Below are 20,191 nucleotides of genomic sequence, written 5' to 3'. Positions count from 1 at the left end.
TGGGGAAATCGCTGCATTTATTTCTATACTTTTAACATAATATACAAGGTGCCTAGACTGTCAGACAGGGGCATTTTCAATGCTTCTATAGATCTAAATAAATAGATGTTAGGATCAGATGAGTAGACTGCAATGAGTTTTTTAAAACCCTATATGAAACCAGAGTCGTTCCAATGCAGTATTTGGGGATAGAGAGCACTCATTCATAGATATAATTAGAAAAAAAACGCACCAGTCCTGCAAACACTTATGCTCGTGTGTAACTTTAAACACGAGTAGCCCCTTTGTCTTCATTGGGACCATTCACATGAGTAAAGTTGCACATGTACTTAAAGTCTTTGTTTTGCTGAGTTCCTAAATTCAATCTAAACCCTAAGGCCCTGAGCCAGCAAAGTACTTAAGCATGTGATTAATTTTAATCATGTGAGTAGTCCCACTGAAATCAACAGGACTTCTTGTGTTAGACTAGGGACTAAAAAGCATGTACCATTTCATGAAGCTCCAACTTAATTTACCATGGGCCAAATTCAAGCTCCTTTTTATTTTAATAATATGTGTACACAGGAAAGAGGCAACCAGACATAACTGTTATGCCCTGCCTTGCACTCCTTCAAAACCTGTGGAAAAAACACTCTGTGGGCCCTCCGTGAATAGAGACAAGCAGGTGTGTACCTGGATGAGGGCAAGAGATTCAAACATTGTGTTTTAGCATGTACACTCCCTGAACTACTGACTTCATCTGTTGTGTAGATTCCCTCTTCAGAGAATCATATGGTATGTCTACACTGCAATTAAAAATCCATGGCTGACCCATGCCAGGTGACTTGGGCTCGCAGGGCTCAAGCTAAGGGGCTTTAGAATTGCAGGGTAGACATTCAAGATCAGATTGGTGCCTGGGCTCTAAGACCCTGTGGTGTGGGAGGATCCCAGAGCTCAAGCTGCAGCCTGAGCCCAAATATCTACCCCATGATTAAACAGCCCCTTCGTCCAAACCCTGTGTGCCCGAGTAAGCTGGCACGGGCCAGTGTCAAACTGCAGTGTAGACATATCAATAGGTTCAGCCCTAGCAGAATTAATCTATACAGTGAGTCTGGTCAGGACTCAGAACACGAGCCACAATGACAGATACTTTTGCAGCAGTTTTATTTGAATCAAAAATACAAATTGACTTGGACCTGCATTTGGCCTCAGATGCTTTGTTGATTTAGTCCAACCAATTTATACATCTGTACCTGATAAATTGGTTGAAACAATAATTACAAACAGAAAAATAAAACACCTGGAAGATCATGATATGATCGGGACTATTCAGCATGGTTTCTTCACAGGGAAACCTTATTTCACTAATCTCTCAGAATTCTTTGAATGGGTCAATAAAACAGTGGATAAAGGAGAACCAAATGACAAAATGTATTTATGTAGTGTTGTTGTAGTTGTGTTGATAGATTTTCAAGCGGCTGTTGACCAGGTTTCACACAAGATGTTACTAAAGAAGTTAAGTATCATGGGGTGAGAGGCAAAGTAATCAAAAATAGCTCGGAGACAGAAAACAAAGTAGGGTTAACTATCCCAGAAGCATATAATAACTATAATTGGATTCACAGTGTACACCTAAAAAATTACACAAAGTAACCTCACTGAAAAAGTTTTTCTGTTCACATTAGTACTGACAAATAGGATCTTAATATTGATTAACAGGATCCTACATTTTAAGGTGTTTCAACCTACTGCAAAAACAATTTGTTTGCTTTGTATTCAGATGCGTCTTATACTAAGTAGGAAGTGCTGACAGGTATCACTGGTCGCTTTTTATATACTATAACTTATGATCCTTAAAAAAGCAGGGGACATCATCTAATTTGTCTGCCAATCTGTCTCATTTAATTTGCATCAGTCTGTCTCAGTTTCAACCTTTCTTCTGTACCACAGACATTCTAGTCGGGTTATACTCTGTGCAAGTTGTAAATCTACTGTTATCTTGACTGAAACTTGGAAGAGAGAGCTGTTTTGGTGCACAGTGACCTCCTGTGGAATTTGTTGCAAATGCTAAGTGTTGAGGCTGGAGGAAATCTGGTGCAAAATAGGAATATCTAGAAGTATAGGATCAAATCTAAACCCATATTCAGTAAAGAACTGGAGCATATGCTTAATTTTTGGGTACCTGAGTATTCTCATTGGCTTTATTGGGACTGCTCACATGCTTATAAGTTAAGCACATGCTTACGTATATTGCTGAATCTGGAACTCAATAACTAGATAAAATTTTAAAAAATAGAGATATACCTATCTCATAGAACTGGAAGGGACCCCAAAAGGTCATTGACTCCAGCCCCCTGCCTTCACTAGCAGGACCAAGTACTGATTTTGCCCCAGATCCCTAAGTGGCCCTACTCAAGGATTGATCTCACAACCCTCAGTTTAACAGGCCACTGCTCAAACCACTGAGCTATCTCACCCGCATTTTGATTGTTTTCAAAAGAAGTTTTATGGGAACATCAGTTACAGTTTTCAGTAATATGGTGTTGCTGATTCACTCCAATGAGTGTAATGGGCAATTTTCTGATGTGGGGGGGGGGGGTTATTTTTTTTAAAGGTAGTGATTTACAGTATCTGTTATAACTTCCAATTATGTAGCCTTGATTGTATAATCATTTTGGGGAGAAAACTAAAAGTGGAATGAGATTTTGGGCTGTACCTCTAAGGCTATGTCTGCACTGCAAACAAGGGGTATAATTCCCATATAGCTCACACTAACTTGATGAGAATGGGCACGAGCATAAATAATAGCATAGCCACAGCAGCACCGCAGTATGGCTTAGCCGTGCCGAGTACATACCCACAAGGATCGGGCAGGTTTGTACTCAACACAGCTAAGCTGCTGCTGCTGCCCATGCAACCCCGGTATGCTGCTATTTATACTCGCTAGAGTGAGCATATGTACACAAGCAGGGAATCACACCCGTAGCTTGCAGTGTAGCCTAAGAGGCTCAGCATAAAACTTGCATCCCGGGGTGGGGGAGGGTGATGCTGATGGCTTTGAGCCACTTTTGCTTCCTTAGGGTTCTGGGCTGCTGAGGGGAGCCAGTGAGGCCCCAGAATAATTTAGAAGGGCAGCCTGTGGGTGACAGCACTGCACAGAATTCCCACAGTGCTATAGGCTGTGGCCCTCCCCCACCTCTCCTGGCACACCCCTTATGTCTAGGCTTGCAATGGGGGCCTTACAGGGCAGTGTAAAGCTGCCTTGCACAGTTCTCTCCTGGACAGATCTGGGGCTCTAATGGCTCTTTTATGGTGCCGCAGAAACATACAAGGGGCATAGCAGAGAGGGAATCCATGGTATTCAACTTACCTCAACTCCTTTTGATAGGTGGACTCTGAAAGAAAGGAAGAAATGGTTTTAAAATACAGCAAAATAAAATAAGGCTTGCTACTGAGGTTCTCCCACTTTCTCACAGTTCAGACTGTATTTTAATACAGAAATTATCTCATAGCCCCCTTCCCCTCCCGTCTGCAGTCACATAACATCCTGGTGCACTTACTTACATGGAAAATTAATGCTAGGAAAGAAATTACTGAATGCATTTGTAGCTGGTGTACATTGTATAGCTGTACAAATCTAGGTGTAGACGTACACTGACTTTCAATGAGATTTGTATTCTAAGTCATTTAGCCACTTTTGAAAATCTTACCCTTCCTTTTTACTATTGACAGAAATACTAACGAGCCACCAATTCCACTGGAAACAAGTTATATCGGAAGAAGTCAGCAGGCAACTATTTGTAGTATCTACAAGCCACTGGTTATCAGAATCACCTCTCTGCCCTGAACAATCCTCACCAAACTGTGCACTGTGCTTTAACTGAAATAGTAATAGATTAAATCTAATTTAAGGTTTAAAAAATGCAGATCCAGTAGCAAAAATCCATTTACCTTTCTTTTTTAGGCAGCAGTATATTATTATAAAAATAATAATGATCAGAAGAAGAAAACCAATTGACAATGTGACTGCAAGTATAATAGTCCGTGTCCGCGTGCTGTCTTCTTGGTTACCATTTTCTATTAAATGAAATGAAGAAGCATTACAGTAGCAGAGCTGCGACCTTTCTTTTTCTGAAGAGCATGACCAACTTTCTGGAAGCATTATTAAATTACTTGTTGATTATTTAAAACAAGAGATGGATTGTGTTCCTCATTTGTGTTCAAAATGACTTTACCCTATATTGATGATACCCAGTACCACAAAATGCCTTGAGCACGATAATTCTTTGTTACAATTATTCTACTTTAGCTGCTAAGTTATATTTCTGACAAACCTAGGCTGCTCATTTTCTTCATTCTTCCCACTTAAATGTATTTTGTAGACATTCTGAGCCCAATCTAAACCCCACTGAAAGCAAATGGGAGCCTTTCCATTGGCTTCAACGGGTATTAGATCACACTCATTGTGAATAATTCAAAAAAACCTCAGTTGTCCACTGTAAAGGACAAGCATGTTAACAACACATCTATTGAGTTTGAGATTGCTAACCTTAACACATTCCTGCATCCTGGACTATAACAGCCCCTCCCCTGCTGTTTCCCCTCCCCTGAAGCCTCAGCTCACTCCACCGATGGTCTGAGCGGCGGGGCTGTGAGCTCCTGGGGCAGCGCAGCTGCAGAGCCGGGGCCTGACCCGGTGCTTTGTGACTGGCTCCAGCCGGGCGGCACGGCTGTAGCACCGCCAGCCACCGGTGCTCCAGGCAGCGCAGTAAGGGGGCAGGGAGCAGGGGGGTTGGATAGCGGGCAGAGGAGTACGGGGGGGGTGGTCAGGGGCGAGGGTGTAGATAGGGGTGAGGGCAGTCTGAGGGTGGGGAACAGGGGGGTTGAATGGGGGCAGGGGTCCCCGGGGGGCAGTCAGGAATGAGAGGGGGGGGAGGGGGGGGGGGGGGGGGGGGGTCGGGGAGGGGGGGGGGGCCGGGCTACTACTCCCTCCCCTAATCGGCCCTCCATACAATTTCCGAAACCCGATGCGGCCCTCAGGCCAAAACGTTTGCCCGCCCCTGCAATAGACACTTCTTCTGATGGTAATATGGCCCTGTCCATCAGGCTCATCCAATATCTGTGGTGCTCTTTACTAACTGGACCAATCTTTGATCTTCCTAACTGCAGTGAGCAGCCTCAGCCCAAAAGCTAAGGCCGGCTCCAAAAGCAGTCCAAAATATAGCCCTGGTAGCTATATTAAAAACAAACTTCAAATCCAACCCAAAAGCACAAGGTTTGTACGGACTTGACAATACTGCCTCTGTTGCACTGGATTTGTGTGTGTCATGTCCTTTTTAGTGTTCCTAATTAAAGATGGGCCTGAATGGCAAAATTTGGATACAGGTTTCAGACTCACCAAAGTTTGCAGATGTTCTTCTGGGGTTTTGGATTGGCCCCTTACAGCATAATAGCCCAGCTGCAAAATTTGGACTTGAATTTGGATTCTGAACACTCCAAAGATTGGATGGTTCACAAATTATTCAGTTTAGTCTCTTCTCTAATCCTTATGAACTATCAGCACGTAAATTGATCGTGCAAATTAACCAAATTAAGCATTGAGGGGCTGCTCCTGGATTTAATTGTAAACTACTACCCAAAATGTTCCTGGATTCCAACTTTAATACATATCCTTATCCATCTAGAGCACTTCAAGAATGTATTGTCTCCATTTCAATAGTCATTATTAATTCTCTCTCCTAAGAGGATATTTTGCCCTTATGTGTGTGAACATTAATTCCATGGAGAGTAATGGAAATCCTGTGTATGAATGCAGCCATCCTCCTCCTCCGGCCACACACAACACACCTAATTCCCCCCAATACTTTCTGTTCACTTCATTCTCTACACACGTCAAACAGCAGTTTTTTCCCCCCTTCATCCCAGTTTATTTGAACAACCAATCCTTCTCTCATTCTGTGCTCAACCTCTGAAACACCTTCCTTCTCTGTGCATCTTTCTGAATCCTGTCCGCCTTCAAACCTCATCACAAGAAGTTTCATCCCTCTTTCTGGTCTAGGGCTCTTAATGCACTCTCTGAGAAAACTAACCATCCAGATCCTGCTACCATTTAAATAAGTGGCAAACTCCCATTTTACATTAAGGGAAGCAGAATCAAGCCCTTAATGTCTCTGTCTTCAATCATTCTTCCTAAGATTGGCCTTGTATAGCTTTTGTTCTGCCTCAACCATAACTTCTGAGGTTACCAGTATATTATAATCTGCAGCCTCATAGTTAATATGTATAAATCAATTGTGAAGTGTTTTGTGATTTTTTTGCACGGAAGAAATAAATCTACAGCATAAATCTGCATTTTATTTTATTTTATTTTGTGCCATACAAAATGCTATGGGGATTTTAAGGTAGTTAAAATATGAAATTAATATTAATCTTGCCTGTATGTTTAATGATGTTTTTAATAAGTTATTGCTACCAAATATCAGTTATTTTGAGTACTCTTATTTTAAGATCTTGTTTTTATATTTAGCTTCTTGTAATACCTTTCTCAGTTAACTTTAATACAGATTTGTGATAAGACACATGCAGAAAATAATGTGTTGTGCTAAGTCATATCAAGGTTAGATACAAGCAGTATATAGATTAATAGAGGTATGTTAGTCAATATTTTTTTAGTGAGTCCTAGAAACAGATCTCCATATGTGATAGCCTAAGATTTCTGTTTATTAGCTGCAATGTTATACTTTGGCAAACACTACACTCTCATTAGTTTCACATTTCTTGGTAAATTCAGCAACTGGGATGCTAAGATTTGAGGAATAGTTCTTACAACAGCTTCATTTGTTCTTGTGATTTTCATTTAACCAGCCTTTGAGCCTTCATGGCCTATTCATTTGCCAAAGTAAGATGGCTGCTCAGGTCAAATTCAGGAATAGTCTGCTTTTCAGGCAGCACAGAGCAGAAAGAGGGAGCAAGGGAAGGTTTTGTTCAGTGCCTGCCCTTGAGCTTTGACATAGATGGATCACTAAGACTTGCCAGCATTGGAATGTAGAAGCAGGAAGATGCCAATGGCACTGACCCTGTGCTCTGTACCAGCTCTTCTCCAATGTATTTGTCACTCAAAATGATCACTCTGTTCAGGAGAAGTGTTTTTAACATTTGTGATTCCCAAGAACTATGTTGATTTAAAAGCAGAAGACTCTAATTATCATTAGAAATTCAATATTAATTGATAGGAAAAGCTAAGCACAAGAAACCTGCACCGCATAATAATCATATACTTGGAGTTCTAAAAGTGTCCTTAATTCTTTCCCTTACTTTATCCATACTCTATAACCTCAGGTTAATATACGTCTAATAAGTCTCCTGTCAGCATATTCTCTAATAGCATCTTTCACATTAATTCTAAGTTATTTCCATACTGTGGGAACTCCTTCAGCATGCATACTTTAACCAGTCCCATTCACTGTCATTCTGTTGAGATCAAGGGCTACAAAAAGCCTGCACATTGATGTCAGGAAACTTTACATGCTTGAAACAAGTCTTACAAGTAAAGTGCCCAGGATAATTTCAGATATTTCAATAAACCTAAAAAAGTGCATTGCTTAAGGAATCATCTTCCTTCATTTCTTTTTCACCTGAAGCTTCTGTTTAAGATGAGATTTGTGTGGAATTTTCACTGCAGTGGAGCACAGCCATCTTTCAGGATTGAAAGGGAACTAGCAGGAAAGGTACTTCCTACTGTGTATCACTAGAATCCATTACAAGAGATCTTCTGTATAATCTAGCGGAGGGGGAAATGAGATTGTTGTGTGCAAAACACAGCAGATTTTCTTTTTATAACATGGATGAGAACAGACTGACTGTAGTATTCTTGAAGAAGCAGGGAGTCTCTTAGGTTTCAGTAAAAAGCTGTTACGTGACGTCAACAACGTAATGGATGAGACTGCATCCAGTGTCTGGCTCAGAGAACTCCATGGGTACATCTACCCAGCAGCGGCGTAAATCCCAGTGGGGGTAGATGTACATGCACTAGCTCTGCTCGTGCTAGTGCACTAAAAATAGCAGTGTGGCCACAGTGGCACACGCAGCTGCTTGGGCTAGCCATCTGAGTACAATCCCGCCTGATCCCTTGGATACGTACTCAAGCAGCTAGCCCAAGCCACTGCCCGTGTTGCCCGGGCCACATTGCTATTTTTAGGTGTTAGCTTGAGCAAAACTAGTGTATGTTTGTCTACCCGTGCTGCAAATTAGACCTCCCTCCCAGCTACTGTGAAGACATACCCTCTGACTGTGTCTAGCCTAGCCTACTTCCTACTAGTTACCTGCGGTGTCTGCAAGATGGCATTGTACCACATTGTCCCTCATAGTTCAGTATGTTATGGACACCATGAATGTGCCTGTAAGGAACTGGAGCAGCTGCTGCCGGTATGGTTTAACACTTCCATATAAATCAGTGTGAAAAATAAACACCCACAGACTTCCCAGTTTTCCTTTCCATCCCCCTCCCCATCTCAACTGCTGTCATCATTATCATCTGCTTTTCCCAGTTTGGCAGTTTAATTAATCTCTTCCCTGTTTGATCTTTCTGCTTGTCCCAGGGACTGCAGCCCCAGGAGAACTATAGTATTTTGCTAAATTGTGCGTGAGGAAGCCCTCACCTTAGTCTCTCTAATGTCTACACTACCACTTATACAACAAGGAGTCCAGTGGCACCTTAAAGACTAACAGATTTCAGATGCATGTGAAGAAGTGGGTTTTTTACCCACGAAAGCTTATGCCCAAATAAATCTATTAGTCTTTAAGGTGCCACCGGACTCCTTGTTGTTTTTGTGGATACAGACTAACACGGCTATCCCTTGATACTTGACTACCATTTATGTTGGCAAAACTTATGTCACTCAGGGGTGTGAAAAAAACACCACCCTGAGCAACATAATTTTTGCCAGCATAAGTGGCAGTGTGCACAGAGCTATGTCAGTGGGAGAGCTTCTCCTGCCGACATAGCCACCACCGCGCGTTGGGGTGGTTTAATTATGTTGACAGAAGAGCTCTCTGCCATCAGCATAGAGCGGCTATACAAGAGATCTTACAGCACCGCAGCTGCATCGGTATAGCTGTGCCAGTGTAAGGCCTCTAGTGTAGACATAGCCTAACTGACAGATTAGTTAAGTCCCTGTGGGCCAGCCCCAATGTAACATTATGTGATGCCTTGCCTCGGACATTAAATAAAACACTAGGAAATTCAACTAGCAAGCCTTACTTTGGCCATCTCTCCTTTCAGATGTTACAAGTGAAATAAAGGATCAAATGACCTCATCTGGAATATCGTGTGCAATTCTGATCTCCCATGTTTCAGAAAGATGAAATCAAACTGGAACTGGTGCAGAGAAGGACTACTAGGATGATCTGAGGAATGGACTCAAAGAGCTTGGCTTGTTTAGTCTAATGAATAGAAGGCTGAGGGGAGATATGACTGCGCTCTATAAATACATCAAAGGGATAAATATCAGAGAGGGAGAGGAGTTATTTAAGTTAAGCAGCAATGTGGACCCCAGAACAAACACATATAAATTGACCATCAACAAGTTTAGGCTCGAAATTAGGCAAAGGTTTCTAACCAGCAGAGGAGTGAAGTTCTGGAGCAGCCTCCCAAGGAGAGCAGTGGGGGCAAAAAACTTAACTGGCTTCAAGATTGAGCTTAATAAGTTTATGGAGGGGTTGGTATGACAGGACTCCCCACAATGGTATGTGGCCCATCAGTGACTGCCTGTAGCAAAAATCCCCAATGGCTGGAGACGAGACACTAGATGGGTAGGGCTCTGAGTTACTACAGAGAATTCTTTCCCAGGTATCTGCCTGGTGGGTCAGATTGGCAGAGACCATGGGGGTTTTCACCTTTTTCTACAGCATGGGGCATAGTAGTCACTTGCAGGTTTAAACTAGAGTAAATGGTGAATTCTCTGTAACTGGAAATCTTTAAACCATGATCTGAGGACTTCAGTAACTCAGCCAGAGGCTAGGGGTCTATTACAGGAGTGGGTGGGTAAGGTTCTGTGGCCTGCAATGTGCAGGAGGTCAGGCTAGATGATCACGATGGTCCCTTCTGACTTTAGTAAGGGTATCTGAGTAGGAATATACATTACAATTTTAAACCTAACCAGTGTCCCATAAGCGACTTGCCACAAGATGTCAGAACATGTTAGTATTAGAGCTGAATGGGTCTAATATTTATTTTATTTTCTTTCTTGATATAGGAATTCAATACAGTGCTCCTATCAGATATTTCTAAATTATTATCTGCAAAAACATTAGAGTTTTCAGTTCCCTAAGTAGCCCCTGAAATCATGGTAAAAGTTGCGGACCCCCCAAATCAGAGTTTGCCCACCCCCACCCCCACGCACGGTCCCATTGGCTTGACTGGAGCCACCCCTCCAAATGTAGACGTCAAACTATGCCTATGCTGAGAAATCTTGAGTGTGTTACTGCATAATCATTTTCCCAAAGAGGAATGCATGATGGTCCTATATGATCGCTAATTATGTACTAATTGTGTCTGTGACATCTGTTTTTCTCCTCTTTTAATGTACAGCATGTAACTATGGAAACTGTGAGTGGATGCCTCAATAGCTCTAGAATGAGTAGGCCGGGGAATGTAATCATTTTATTAAGTCCTCAGGACAGATCTCTTTTGTTTAGTCAGTAATTAGAAGCAATTTAACTTAGAGGAAGTCTTATTAAAACTAGTAAAATGGCCTTTTTCAATTGCATTACAAAGTAGATGGTCCTGAGAAACTTGCTAACAATGTCTCACACTAAAGCAAAAGGCCCAGCCAATCTGCCTATCTATTTATCTAGGTTTTTATACCACACCCGTCATTGTAGTATCTGAATGCCTTTTATACATCATGCCAGCGCCACCCATTTCAGAACACGGAATGGGTCACATATCACATAACACTCCGAGGGGTGCCAACTCAGTCAAAGAGCTGTCACTTTGATGTCAAAAGCTCAGCTCCTTTTTTCCACGCTCACCCAATCAGTAAAAGAAACATGGATTTAAGGACCTCCTCTGCCTAGGGGAAACTCTGGGTGGCACAGAGTCACCATAAGGGCTTCTACACCACTCCTCCAGCTCCCACCCTAGGAAGGGTGAAAAAAGTGTCCTTGTGCCCCAGTAATCTCCCCTTTTGTAACAGCCCCTGGAGACCATGAGCAGCTGGTGTTAATTCCAGCAGCCTTGAAACTCCTCTGCTTTACAGCACTGGGAACAAACGGCTAGATAATTCCCAAGATTGAAGGGCCAAAAAGGGCATTTTCATGCCTCCTCCCTCTGTTTCACCAAGCGCTGCTTAGCCCCAGTTGAGGATCTAGTCCTGTTTGTTCTTATTGTGCTAGCGCTTGGAAAAGAAAACCATCCATCACGACCTCAAAAACAGGTTTGCAGATCCTGGCCCCTAGCTCCGCTGGCTTTGTGCTACTCAGGCAGCACAATGCAGGCGGCAGCTCAGCTTATCCAGCTGGTCGGTGATTCCCCTGGCATCGTGGTCATATTAAACTGTGAGATTAATTGCCACAGGTTGCTGGTGAGGCCAGGAACTTAGCAATATGTTTGGGTGCTGGCCACTATCTGGAACATGACACTGCACGAGATGGGCCACTGGTCTGATCGAGCATGGCAATTTCTGAGTTGGAGTGAAGCTTGGGAACGTGCATGCGGCTGGAATGCCACTGTTCTACAGTCATCCATGGCTGATGGAACAGCCAGCACCCCGCAGGAGGAAGCACGGTGGGTACCACACACAGTATGGTTCCTAGGCCGTAACTGCAATGGCAGAACAGCTTCATGCCTGCTGTGTAACCTTGTGGGGTGCATTCTGTTGTGCACAAGTGTTTACTTTGGGTTGAGTGTAGGGGTGAGATCCTACTTCTGTTGAAGTCAATGGCAAAACTTTCAGAGTTCAGTAGAGCCAGGATTTCACATTAGGATTTAGTCCTGCGCAAACAAGACATAGCAAAAGATGTTTATGCGACTGACAGATAGAAATCTATTGTTATTTCATCGCCTGCATCAATTTTTTTCAATGCCTAAATTCATGGGGTGAGATCATGCAAAAGGCAGAAAATCCAATTTTGTATGCAATGAAGCCCTTAATAAGCATTAGGGAGAGTTCTGCTTCCCTTGTGCTGCTCCAAATAAAGAGAATTTAGTGATGCTCAGGACTTGTGCTGGTACTCGGCACAGGAGTCAGCGGTGGCTCCAGGCACCAGCACCATGCTTGGGGCGGCAAAAAAGCGAGAGTCGCCCCTGACAGGAGTGAATTGAACACTATGTGATGTTTGTACTGTTTCCTGGAGTTTGATTCTGTTACATTTGCAGGTGTCATGTTGCTTAAACTGGAATAAAAGATTTTCAAAATAAAACAAAAAGGCATAGTATAGAGAATGTTCACTTACCTGCAAGAGAATCCTGCACAATAAGAGTTACAGTTGCATTCTGGGGCTTAGGGAGTGCCTCTATATAAGCTAAACAAGTCAGCGTCTCATTGGCCATCGGAGTCAAAGTTAATGTGCTCTCTTCATTGTGAAGATCATTAGATCCTTGACTGTGGTTAGTAACATACCTGGACTTATCTACAAAAGAGTTGTTTATCATCCAGGTCATGTTTGGAGCTGGAGCCCATCCTAAGGCTTCACAAACAATTTCAATTGTTTCGTTCTTTCTTACTGCCGAGTTGTGATCTTTGATGAACAAAGATCCATTAACTGTGGGGGGAAAAGATGATTTGTTCCTTCAGAATATTTAACTGCAATGGTGTCTTATTGCCAATTTTAAATAATCTTTTGCTACCAAAAATCAATCACATTTTGAAATTTGCAAGTTAAAAAAATAATTAAAATAAAATAGAAGACCTAAAACATAGGGATGTTGTTTACATGAGATAAATGTGGAGCCATTGCAGCTTCTTGGCCATGTTATAGTCCATTTTGGCTTTACAACTAGACTTAGTTTTCCACCATCTGTTCAATGAAAGCTTTGGAAGTGTCACTCTTTGGCCATACTGAAATATCTCCTGCACCAGCTAAAGGACCATGTGTCATCAGGATTTTATTTCTCTGTTACCTCTTAGAGATGTTCTTCAGGTTTATCACGGAAAGTTTATAGAAAGGTGATGCTCTGGGCATCAGGCGTCTTCTTTTTTGGACAAATGAGTAGTAGATGAAGGGAAGATTCCATTTTATTGGATGCACTTTCTTAATAATGATGCTTGAGGAAACCTACAGAGAGGATGTCTGATATACATGAAAGGTTTACTGTATCCTGGAAGCTGTAGTGTACAGCAGCAGTCACATGAAGGATATCACCTTGTGACTCAGAGGCTAAACCCCAACACAAACTGGGTGGAGACTGACTATTCCTAGGTCAGACAGTAGGAAGAAGCTCTACTTTAAATGCAAAAGAAGTTTTATGTACAAAAATGAGAAAAAAATCCATAAGACTTTGGCCAAAAGAGATTGTTTTTGACTGATGGCTGGCAGCACTGATACAGGCTTCTGGCACTTTCACACAACCCAAAACAGAGTAAGAGCTGCTACAGGAAAAAGTGAGCACAACTGAAGTCTTTTGCAGTGGCAGCCTCTGGAATGCCAATCTGTACATGAAATTACTGATCCATCTTTCAAGATGAGAAATATAGCAGGCGTAGGGCATTCATTGAAAGTCGGTACACATACAGACTGGTAATTTTGGCATTGTGCCACAGGATTTCTGTTAAGTATAATTTAATAAAAATTCTGTGACAAAAATGAAAAGGCATACACACCTTGCACAGAAAGAAAGGCATAGCTGTTGGAGACACCAGTTTGGATGCTGCATTCTATTTTACCAGAATCATTCTGTTGGACGTTGTGGATGATCAGCTCTGAGGTAAAATTCTCACCATTGGTATAATTTTGCTGAGTGAAGCGATCCATTGTTACAACAGCTCCTCCAGAGTGAGTTGTTGTGAAAACAGCATTCCCGTTTAAAAGCCAAATGATAATTTGCCATCCTTGTGACACAGTACAGTTAAACCGGGCCTCTGAACCAGCTAGGACTGTTGCATTAGCTGGGCCATTTATAACAGAATAACCAAAGCCAAAACCTGGAAAGAAAAAAAACAAGAATTGTAAATATACCAGCACCAATGTCAATGAGGTGCCTTTGGCTTACCTTGAATATTCAGCAAGATAAGACTACAAAACAAAAATACTTGGCTCTGAGTGACAGCACTTTTTCACATGAATATTTTGTGTATTTGACATCTGAAGAACATATCAGAAAAGACCACTGAGTCCTCTAATCTGGCAACATATCTCTAACAATGAGTGAGACCAGCTGCTTTCGGAGAAAGCTTAAAATCCCCATTATCATTTAATAATTCCCAGTAAAAAAATTGATGTTAAAATGGAGTTAAGGATAAGGAAGGTTGACTTTATATCAGTAGTTTTAAGGTTGAATACATTGCAAGGATATTGTATTATCCCCAAACCAAGTGTTATAAACCCAGGAAATACACAATTAGAGTTAAACTTAAAAGAAACCTAAGCAACTTACCATATGGAAATGCATAGTTAGGGCACTCAACAACCTGAACCCTGCTCTGTAGTGACAACGTGCAAAAACAATGTGATTATGACTGAGTCATTTTAAGTGTTTGTGATCCCAGATAAGATTAAACTGATTTTTAAAGACACATTAGATTTTTTTTCCTTTCATAGTGTCACTACAGAGCAGAGTTAAGGCTTTTGTTGGAGGAGAACTTTCAGTTATGAAGACTAATGGGTGGGGAATTAAATATATGTTCAAATGTGCCTATGCACAAGTTTTCAGTTAATTTTAACTTATTTATCATTTGAAAAGTTACATTATACCTCAAATTCTTAAACCGTTATTTCCTTAGGGGGGGAAATACACTTTTCCTTCAACCCTCCAGGAGGAGGACAGTAGAAATAGTCATGGGAATAAAAGATTCAGTACAGACAGATTTGCTTTTATGTTCATGGAAAACTGTTATAGAGATTTGCTGCCTTCACAGGTTTCCATTAAAAACATTGTGCCTTTCCACTGCATTGCAGTCTCCTAAATATCTCTGTATATGAGCGACAGAATAGCCAATCAAATGCAAACTTCACTTCTACTGTTAGTTATCAAAATCATAAAATACATTGTAAAGCACTCTCCTTTCAACAGAAATAGCCCATTTTTCCTTGTATAGTTGCAGCTATCCTTAGCCTGCATCATTATCTTAAAGGTGAACTGGAGTGCTTTAAAACTTACAGTTGCTTCAAGTCCTGAAACACAATTATATGTAAACACTTAACATGTTTTATTAACAGTTGTTAAAACAAAATATGTGAAAGACAGTTCTTCCTCTTTCTACCTGCCAATTCCTAAACTGAGGGCATCCTAGCCTACAACCTCTGATGACATCACTAAAAGAGCAGTGGCTTTTGTGATGTCGGTACAATAGCTAGGAATCAGACTGAAACCACTAACCAGTTTTACATGCTCCATTTACAGCAACCGTCATCAGATTATCATGATTTCTGGTCATTACTGACCATTGCCGGTTGTGAACCACTGACTTAAGTGAAAAAGACTCTGTATCCTTAACAATTCTCTGAGCCACCAAACATTCTGACCCAGGGTTTTTCTTGTGGATTGCGACCTCACAAACATACGTGACAGAACTAGTCTGCTTATTAGTTAGCCTTTGAAATATGAAAAATCTTTACCCTTTTTTTTCTCTCTGTCCCGTGGGGCTATACAATTTCGATATATTGAATTCTGAGCGTTAAATTTTCAAGGCTTTGTGTGAACTTTAGATGATTGATTGCAACTGACTTTAATAGCTATCATGAGGTTAAACTGTACACAACTATTTTTAGAATTCACTACAGAAACATGATTTTTCCTGAACCCTGAGTTATATAACAGTCCAAAAAAACCTAATGGGTTTTCAACACAGTGCGCAGGGACTTAGCAACACAATTCCCATTAATACAAATAGATCCCTGTACACCCGTACTTTATTTCTTAGCCAGTGATCCTACTCCCTTGTTATAGCAGCAGTAGCGGGGGGGGGCGCATTAAAATTTGGAAAGGGTACCTGGGAAATCGGCTTGTTGGATAACCTGGAGAAATACCCCATGGATCCAAACTCAGCACAGCTTTATTCAGCACATTCCTAGGTTACAGTGCCTCTGGCTTAAGTACTGTACAATTACAGGTTCATTCAGATTTAACAGAAACTTCAGCTCTTCAACCCTCACCTACAGCTGGAGCTTATGCAACAAAAAGTACATTTTAGAACTCACTGGACTCCATTCAGAATGGCAAAAGTAGAGATCCAAGTCAATTATATGTGCTGGAGCAATGGAGTGTTGAATACTAATCTAATGTATCTGATTTTTGAATGTCCATTGTGCACATATTTGGGCATGAAATATTTCACAGAACTGATATGACTTTCTACTGTTTTGGATCCTAAAATAATCAGTATTCCCTCCAATCTTAATTTACCTCACACTGGGAAGTATTTTTGTTTTGTAGTCTTATCTGGCTGAATAGGCATGTAGGCTCCCTATTCAATGTATGGCAACAATTAGGTGCCTAAGAATGGAATCCACAAAAGCCAGAAAGCTGAACAGGGAGCCACCTAAGGCAATCAGTCATAGGCAGCGGCTTCCTCTGGGCCCGGGGGTGGTGCTCAACGCCCCGCTCCACCCCAGGCCCTGCCCCCACCTGACTCCTTCCCCCAGTTAAACCAGCAAATACAGAGCCATGCCATTAAAAAAACTGGAGGGAACTATGGTTTTTATGTGTGATTTTGTAATCTTCTTGTACAGTATTTTGTGCATCACTTACAAATGTATTATGTTTTAAATTTAAAAAATAAAATGGAAATAAATGCATTCATAATGTTCCCCATGCCATCACACCTATTAGATTCCACATTAGTCACTTAACTTCAGCATGCACAGCCTATCTTTTCTCTACTTTCTCCTCAATGCTTCAGCTTTGACATTTACAGACACTGTCTTTTTGCTGTCTAGGAAGATTTATAAAATCAGTCTTCATTCAGTAAATATTTTGTGTTATTAAAGAAGTTAATGGTTTACCATCCCTGTGAATAAATCACCTGGGTTTCTGTATCTCATCTATGGTTATGAGATCATGTTTATGAGTGCCACTGAATCATAGACTAAAAATTCATCCCTTGATTCTCTGGTCTATGGCAAGATTGTGCCCTTGTCTTACTCAGCCGAGCAGGGCAGTAAGAGGAAGTAAGCATGATTTATTCCTCCCTTTAACTAACACAATTACATTTTAACAGCCCATGAGCCAGACAAAGCCCAGGATCTACGCTGCCTTACGCACACAAGGCCTGATCCAGTGCCTACTGAAGTCAATAGAATGCTTCCTGTTCTAACCCAGAGAACCTGCTTCAGGTCCCTACAGGTGGAAAGTCCACTACGGAGAGAGGATGCCACAAAAGTGAAAGTGGGAAGTGGTCACAACTGCCCCTCCACTGGGAGCCCATAAGACACCAGCACAGCTCAGAAAGTGTCCAGTGCTACTCAGAGTGGAGATGTGGTCACATCCACTGGGGGAAGTGTTGATTTAACCTATCCCCACAGTAACTTAAAGCTGCCCTTCCTTGACAGAAAATCCCAAAACAGAGTGTAGATCGGGGTGAGCAAACTACGGCCCGGGGGTAGCATCCAGCCCTTCAGACATTTTAATCCGACCCTCAAGCTCCAGCCAGGGAGCGGGGTCGGGGCCTTGCCCCACTCCACACATGCCAGGGCTCTGTGCAGCTCCCGGAAGCAGCAGCATGTCCCCCATTTCCCTCCTACACCTAGGGGCAGCCAGGGGGCTCTGCACATTGCCCCTGCAGCTCCCATTGGCCAGTAACCGCAGCCAATGGGAGCTGCAGGGGCAGCGCCTGCGGGCGGGGCAGTGCACAGAGTCGCCTGGCCGCACCTCCACATAGGAGCCGGAGGGAGGACATGCCGCTGCTTCCACCCAGAGCTTGCACCCCTTACCCTCCGGTGCCCCAACCCCCTTCCCCAGCCCTGATTCCCCTCCTGCCCTGTGAACCCCTCATCTCCAGCCCCTCCCCAGAACCTGCACCCCTAGCCAAAGCCCTCACTCCTTCCAACACCCCAACACCCAATTTCATGAGCATTCATGGCCCATCATACAATTTCCATACCCAGATGTGGCCCTTGGGCCCTGGTGTAGATGGTACCACTGCCTGCCCACCCACATTGTATTGCTTAGGGGAATCATTTCCCTACCCCTGGGCTCCTGAGTCTAGGGACTGGTTAGACAGTAAAATGCCTTCTCCTGTATCTTCTGCCAAAACATTTTCAGTCATTTACCTGTTGTTTCAAAGAGAAACTTCATCTCTTTGCTTTTTTAATTTTTATTATTTATTTTACAGGAGGACATAGGCCTAAATCAATATGAGCTCCCATTGTGCCAGGCAATGTAGAAACGTCATAAGAAACAGCCCTGCCATGAACTCTGAACCTAAATAGAAAAGGAGGTATTCTTACCCCTATTTTTCCGATTGGGAACAAAGGACGTCTGTGGAAGAACCAGGAACTAAGCCCAGCTCTTCTGAGTCTAAGACTAATGCTTTAACCACAGGATTAGTATTCCTCTCTAAGGTACAGTGTTCCCTAATTCAGCAAATACACTTCAATACCAATTTCATCACCTTACTGTCTGAAAAATATCTTACAAGTTCATTGAGAAAAACTGAGACCTCAAACTAAATTCTCGTTGCTTTTTTCAGGGAGTTATATGTTCAATTCTTATTAACACAAGTTCAGCACCTAGCTTCTCCCATACACCTGATGAAAATTCTTGCCCTGACAACTAGCCCCACTTTATTACTCTCCACTGGAGAAAACTCTAAACCATGCACAATGCTCCATGAAGTCATATTGTTCATTTGCTTTTGCGTGATAAGGTGTGGGTTAGTAAAGCTTTACATTGCCTTGGGCATATCAGTAGATGTTTGTTAAAGGATCAATCCTGATGAAAGTTCATAACAAGAATATTTCACTTAAGCCTAAGGGTGCAGTTCTGTACCTGGTGTTTCAGCCATCCAACCTTATCCAAAGGTGTTCATTGTGCGCATCAATTGTTCTATGAATAGTTATTCCCCACTCTGTCACACTAACTTACTGGAACAGGTATTATGGTTCCTTCAGAAATAAATGCTTTTCTTGTTTGCAGTTACTCAGTGCCAGTGGCAAATGGTGCACAAGTTAATGAGACATTTATCTGAAAACCATCCCTTCCTACTATCATTTTCCTGTCCTCACCTGCTCTTCCTCTCATAGAAGGGGATCAGATTTTCAAATGGGTGCTTTGGCATCTGGAAAGGATTGAGAAGAAAGTGCCCATTTCTCCTTCTGCTCCCTCCACCACCGACTACACTCCTTGTCCTTGATAAATAACACATCAGAACACATTACAGCAAGGGATGGGGTGGGAAAAATGTGTTTACTCTCAAGTCCTCCTCATTAATCATTTTTTCTATCTCTGTTATGGTATTTTTAAAGCATTCCCACAGAACCACGTCCTTTTTCTTTTTATCTCCCACTGCAGATTCTCCCACATGCTGAGTCTTCCTTTCATCTGCCATATAAGAGGTAAGAGATGGAAAGGAAGGGGAATACTCCCTCTTTTTAGCAGAGGAGGGAGAGCTATACTCTCTCTCCCCCGCCCCCTGTACACACATTCTCTCTCTCTCTCTCTCTCTCTCACACACACACACACACACACACACACACACACACACACACACACACACGCTCCTCTTTAATTTATCTCCTGCTCAGCAACTCTTGCTTTCTGGACTGATGTCAAAGCATTTGTGGCCTCACTGGCGCGACCCCGCTAGTTGCTGGTTGGCTGGTAAGAGACAGGTCTCTGTGATGTCACTGGCTCAGCGCTTACAGCTTGCTGGATGGATGCCAGGATACAGACCTTTGTGAGCTCACTAATTCATCCCTTGTAATTGGCTAGAGGCCTCTGGCTCAACATCTCTAGCTTGCTATGCTGGTGTCAAGGGCTATGCCACTTTGACATTACTGACTCATCTCTAGCTTTCTGGAATGATTTCAAGGCAGATGTTGATTAAGCATCTCTTAT

At 42.3% G+C, this 20,191-nt stretch overlaps 1 protein-coding gene across 2 annotated transcripts in view; it reads right to left on the bottom strand.

Annotated features, from left to right (window-relative positions):
• LOC112117104 (immunoglobulin superfamily member 5) overlaps positions 1–19,441 on the bottom strand; it is a 35,833-nt gene extending 16,392 nt beyond the window's left edge. For both annotated transcript variants that reach the window (XM_026647039.1, XM_026647038.1), the window contains exons 1-5: positions 19,360–19,441; positions 13,800–14,120; positions 12,433–12,741; positions 3,931–4,056; positions 3,350–3,374 (exon numbers count right to left, since the gene is read on the bottom strand). In XM_026647039.1, the coding sequence (XP_026502824.1) occupies positions 3,350–3,374; positions 3,931–4,056; positions 12,433–12,741; positions 13,800–14,120; positions 19,360–19,375 (797 nt within the window). In that variant the 5' untranslated portion in view covers positions 19,376–19,441. The remainder of the gene's footprint in view (positions 1–3,349; positions 3,375–3,930; positions 4,057–12,432; positions 12,742–13,799; positions 14,121–19,359) is intronic.
• Positions 19,442–20,191: the final 750 nt, after the last annotated feature.

This window comes from Terrapene carolina, unplaced genomic scaffold, assembly GCF_002925995.2.
Source record: "Terrapene carolina triunguis isolate 2854851 unplaced genomic scaffold, T_m_triunguis-2.0 Scaffold50869, whole genome shotgun sequence".
NCBI classification, from domain to species: Eukaryota; Metazoa; Chordata; order Testudines; family Emydidae; genus Terrapene; species Terrapene triunguis.
This window is presented reverse-complemented; position numbering and strand designations above follow the sequence as displayed.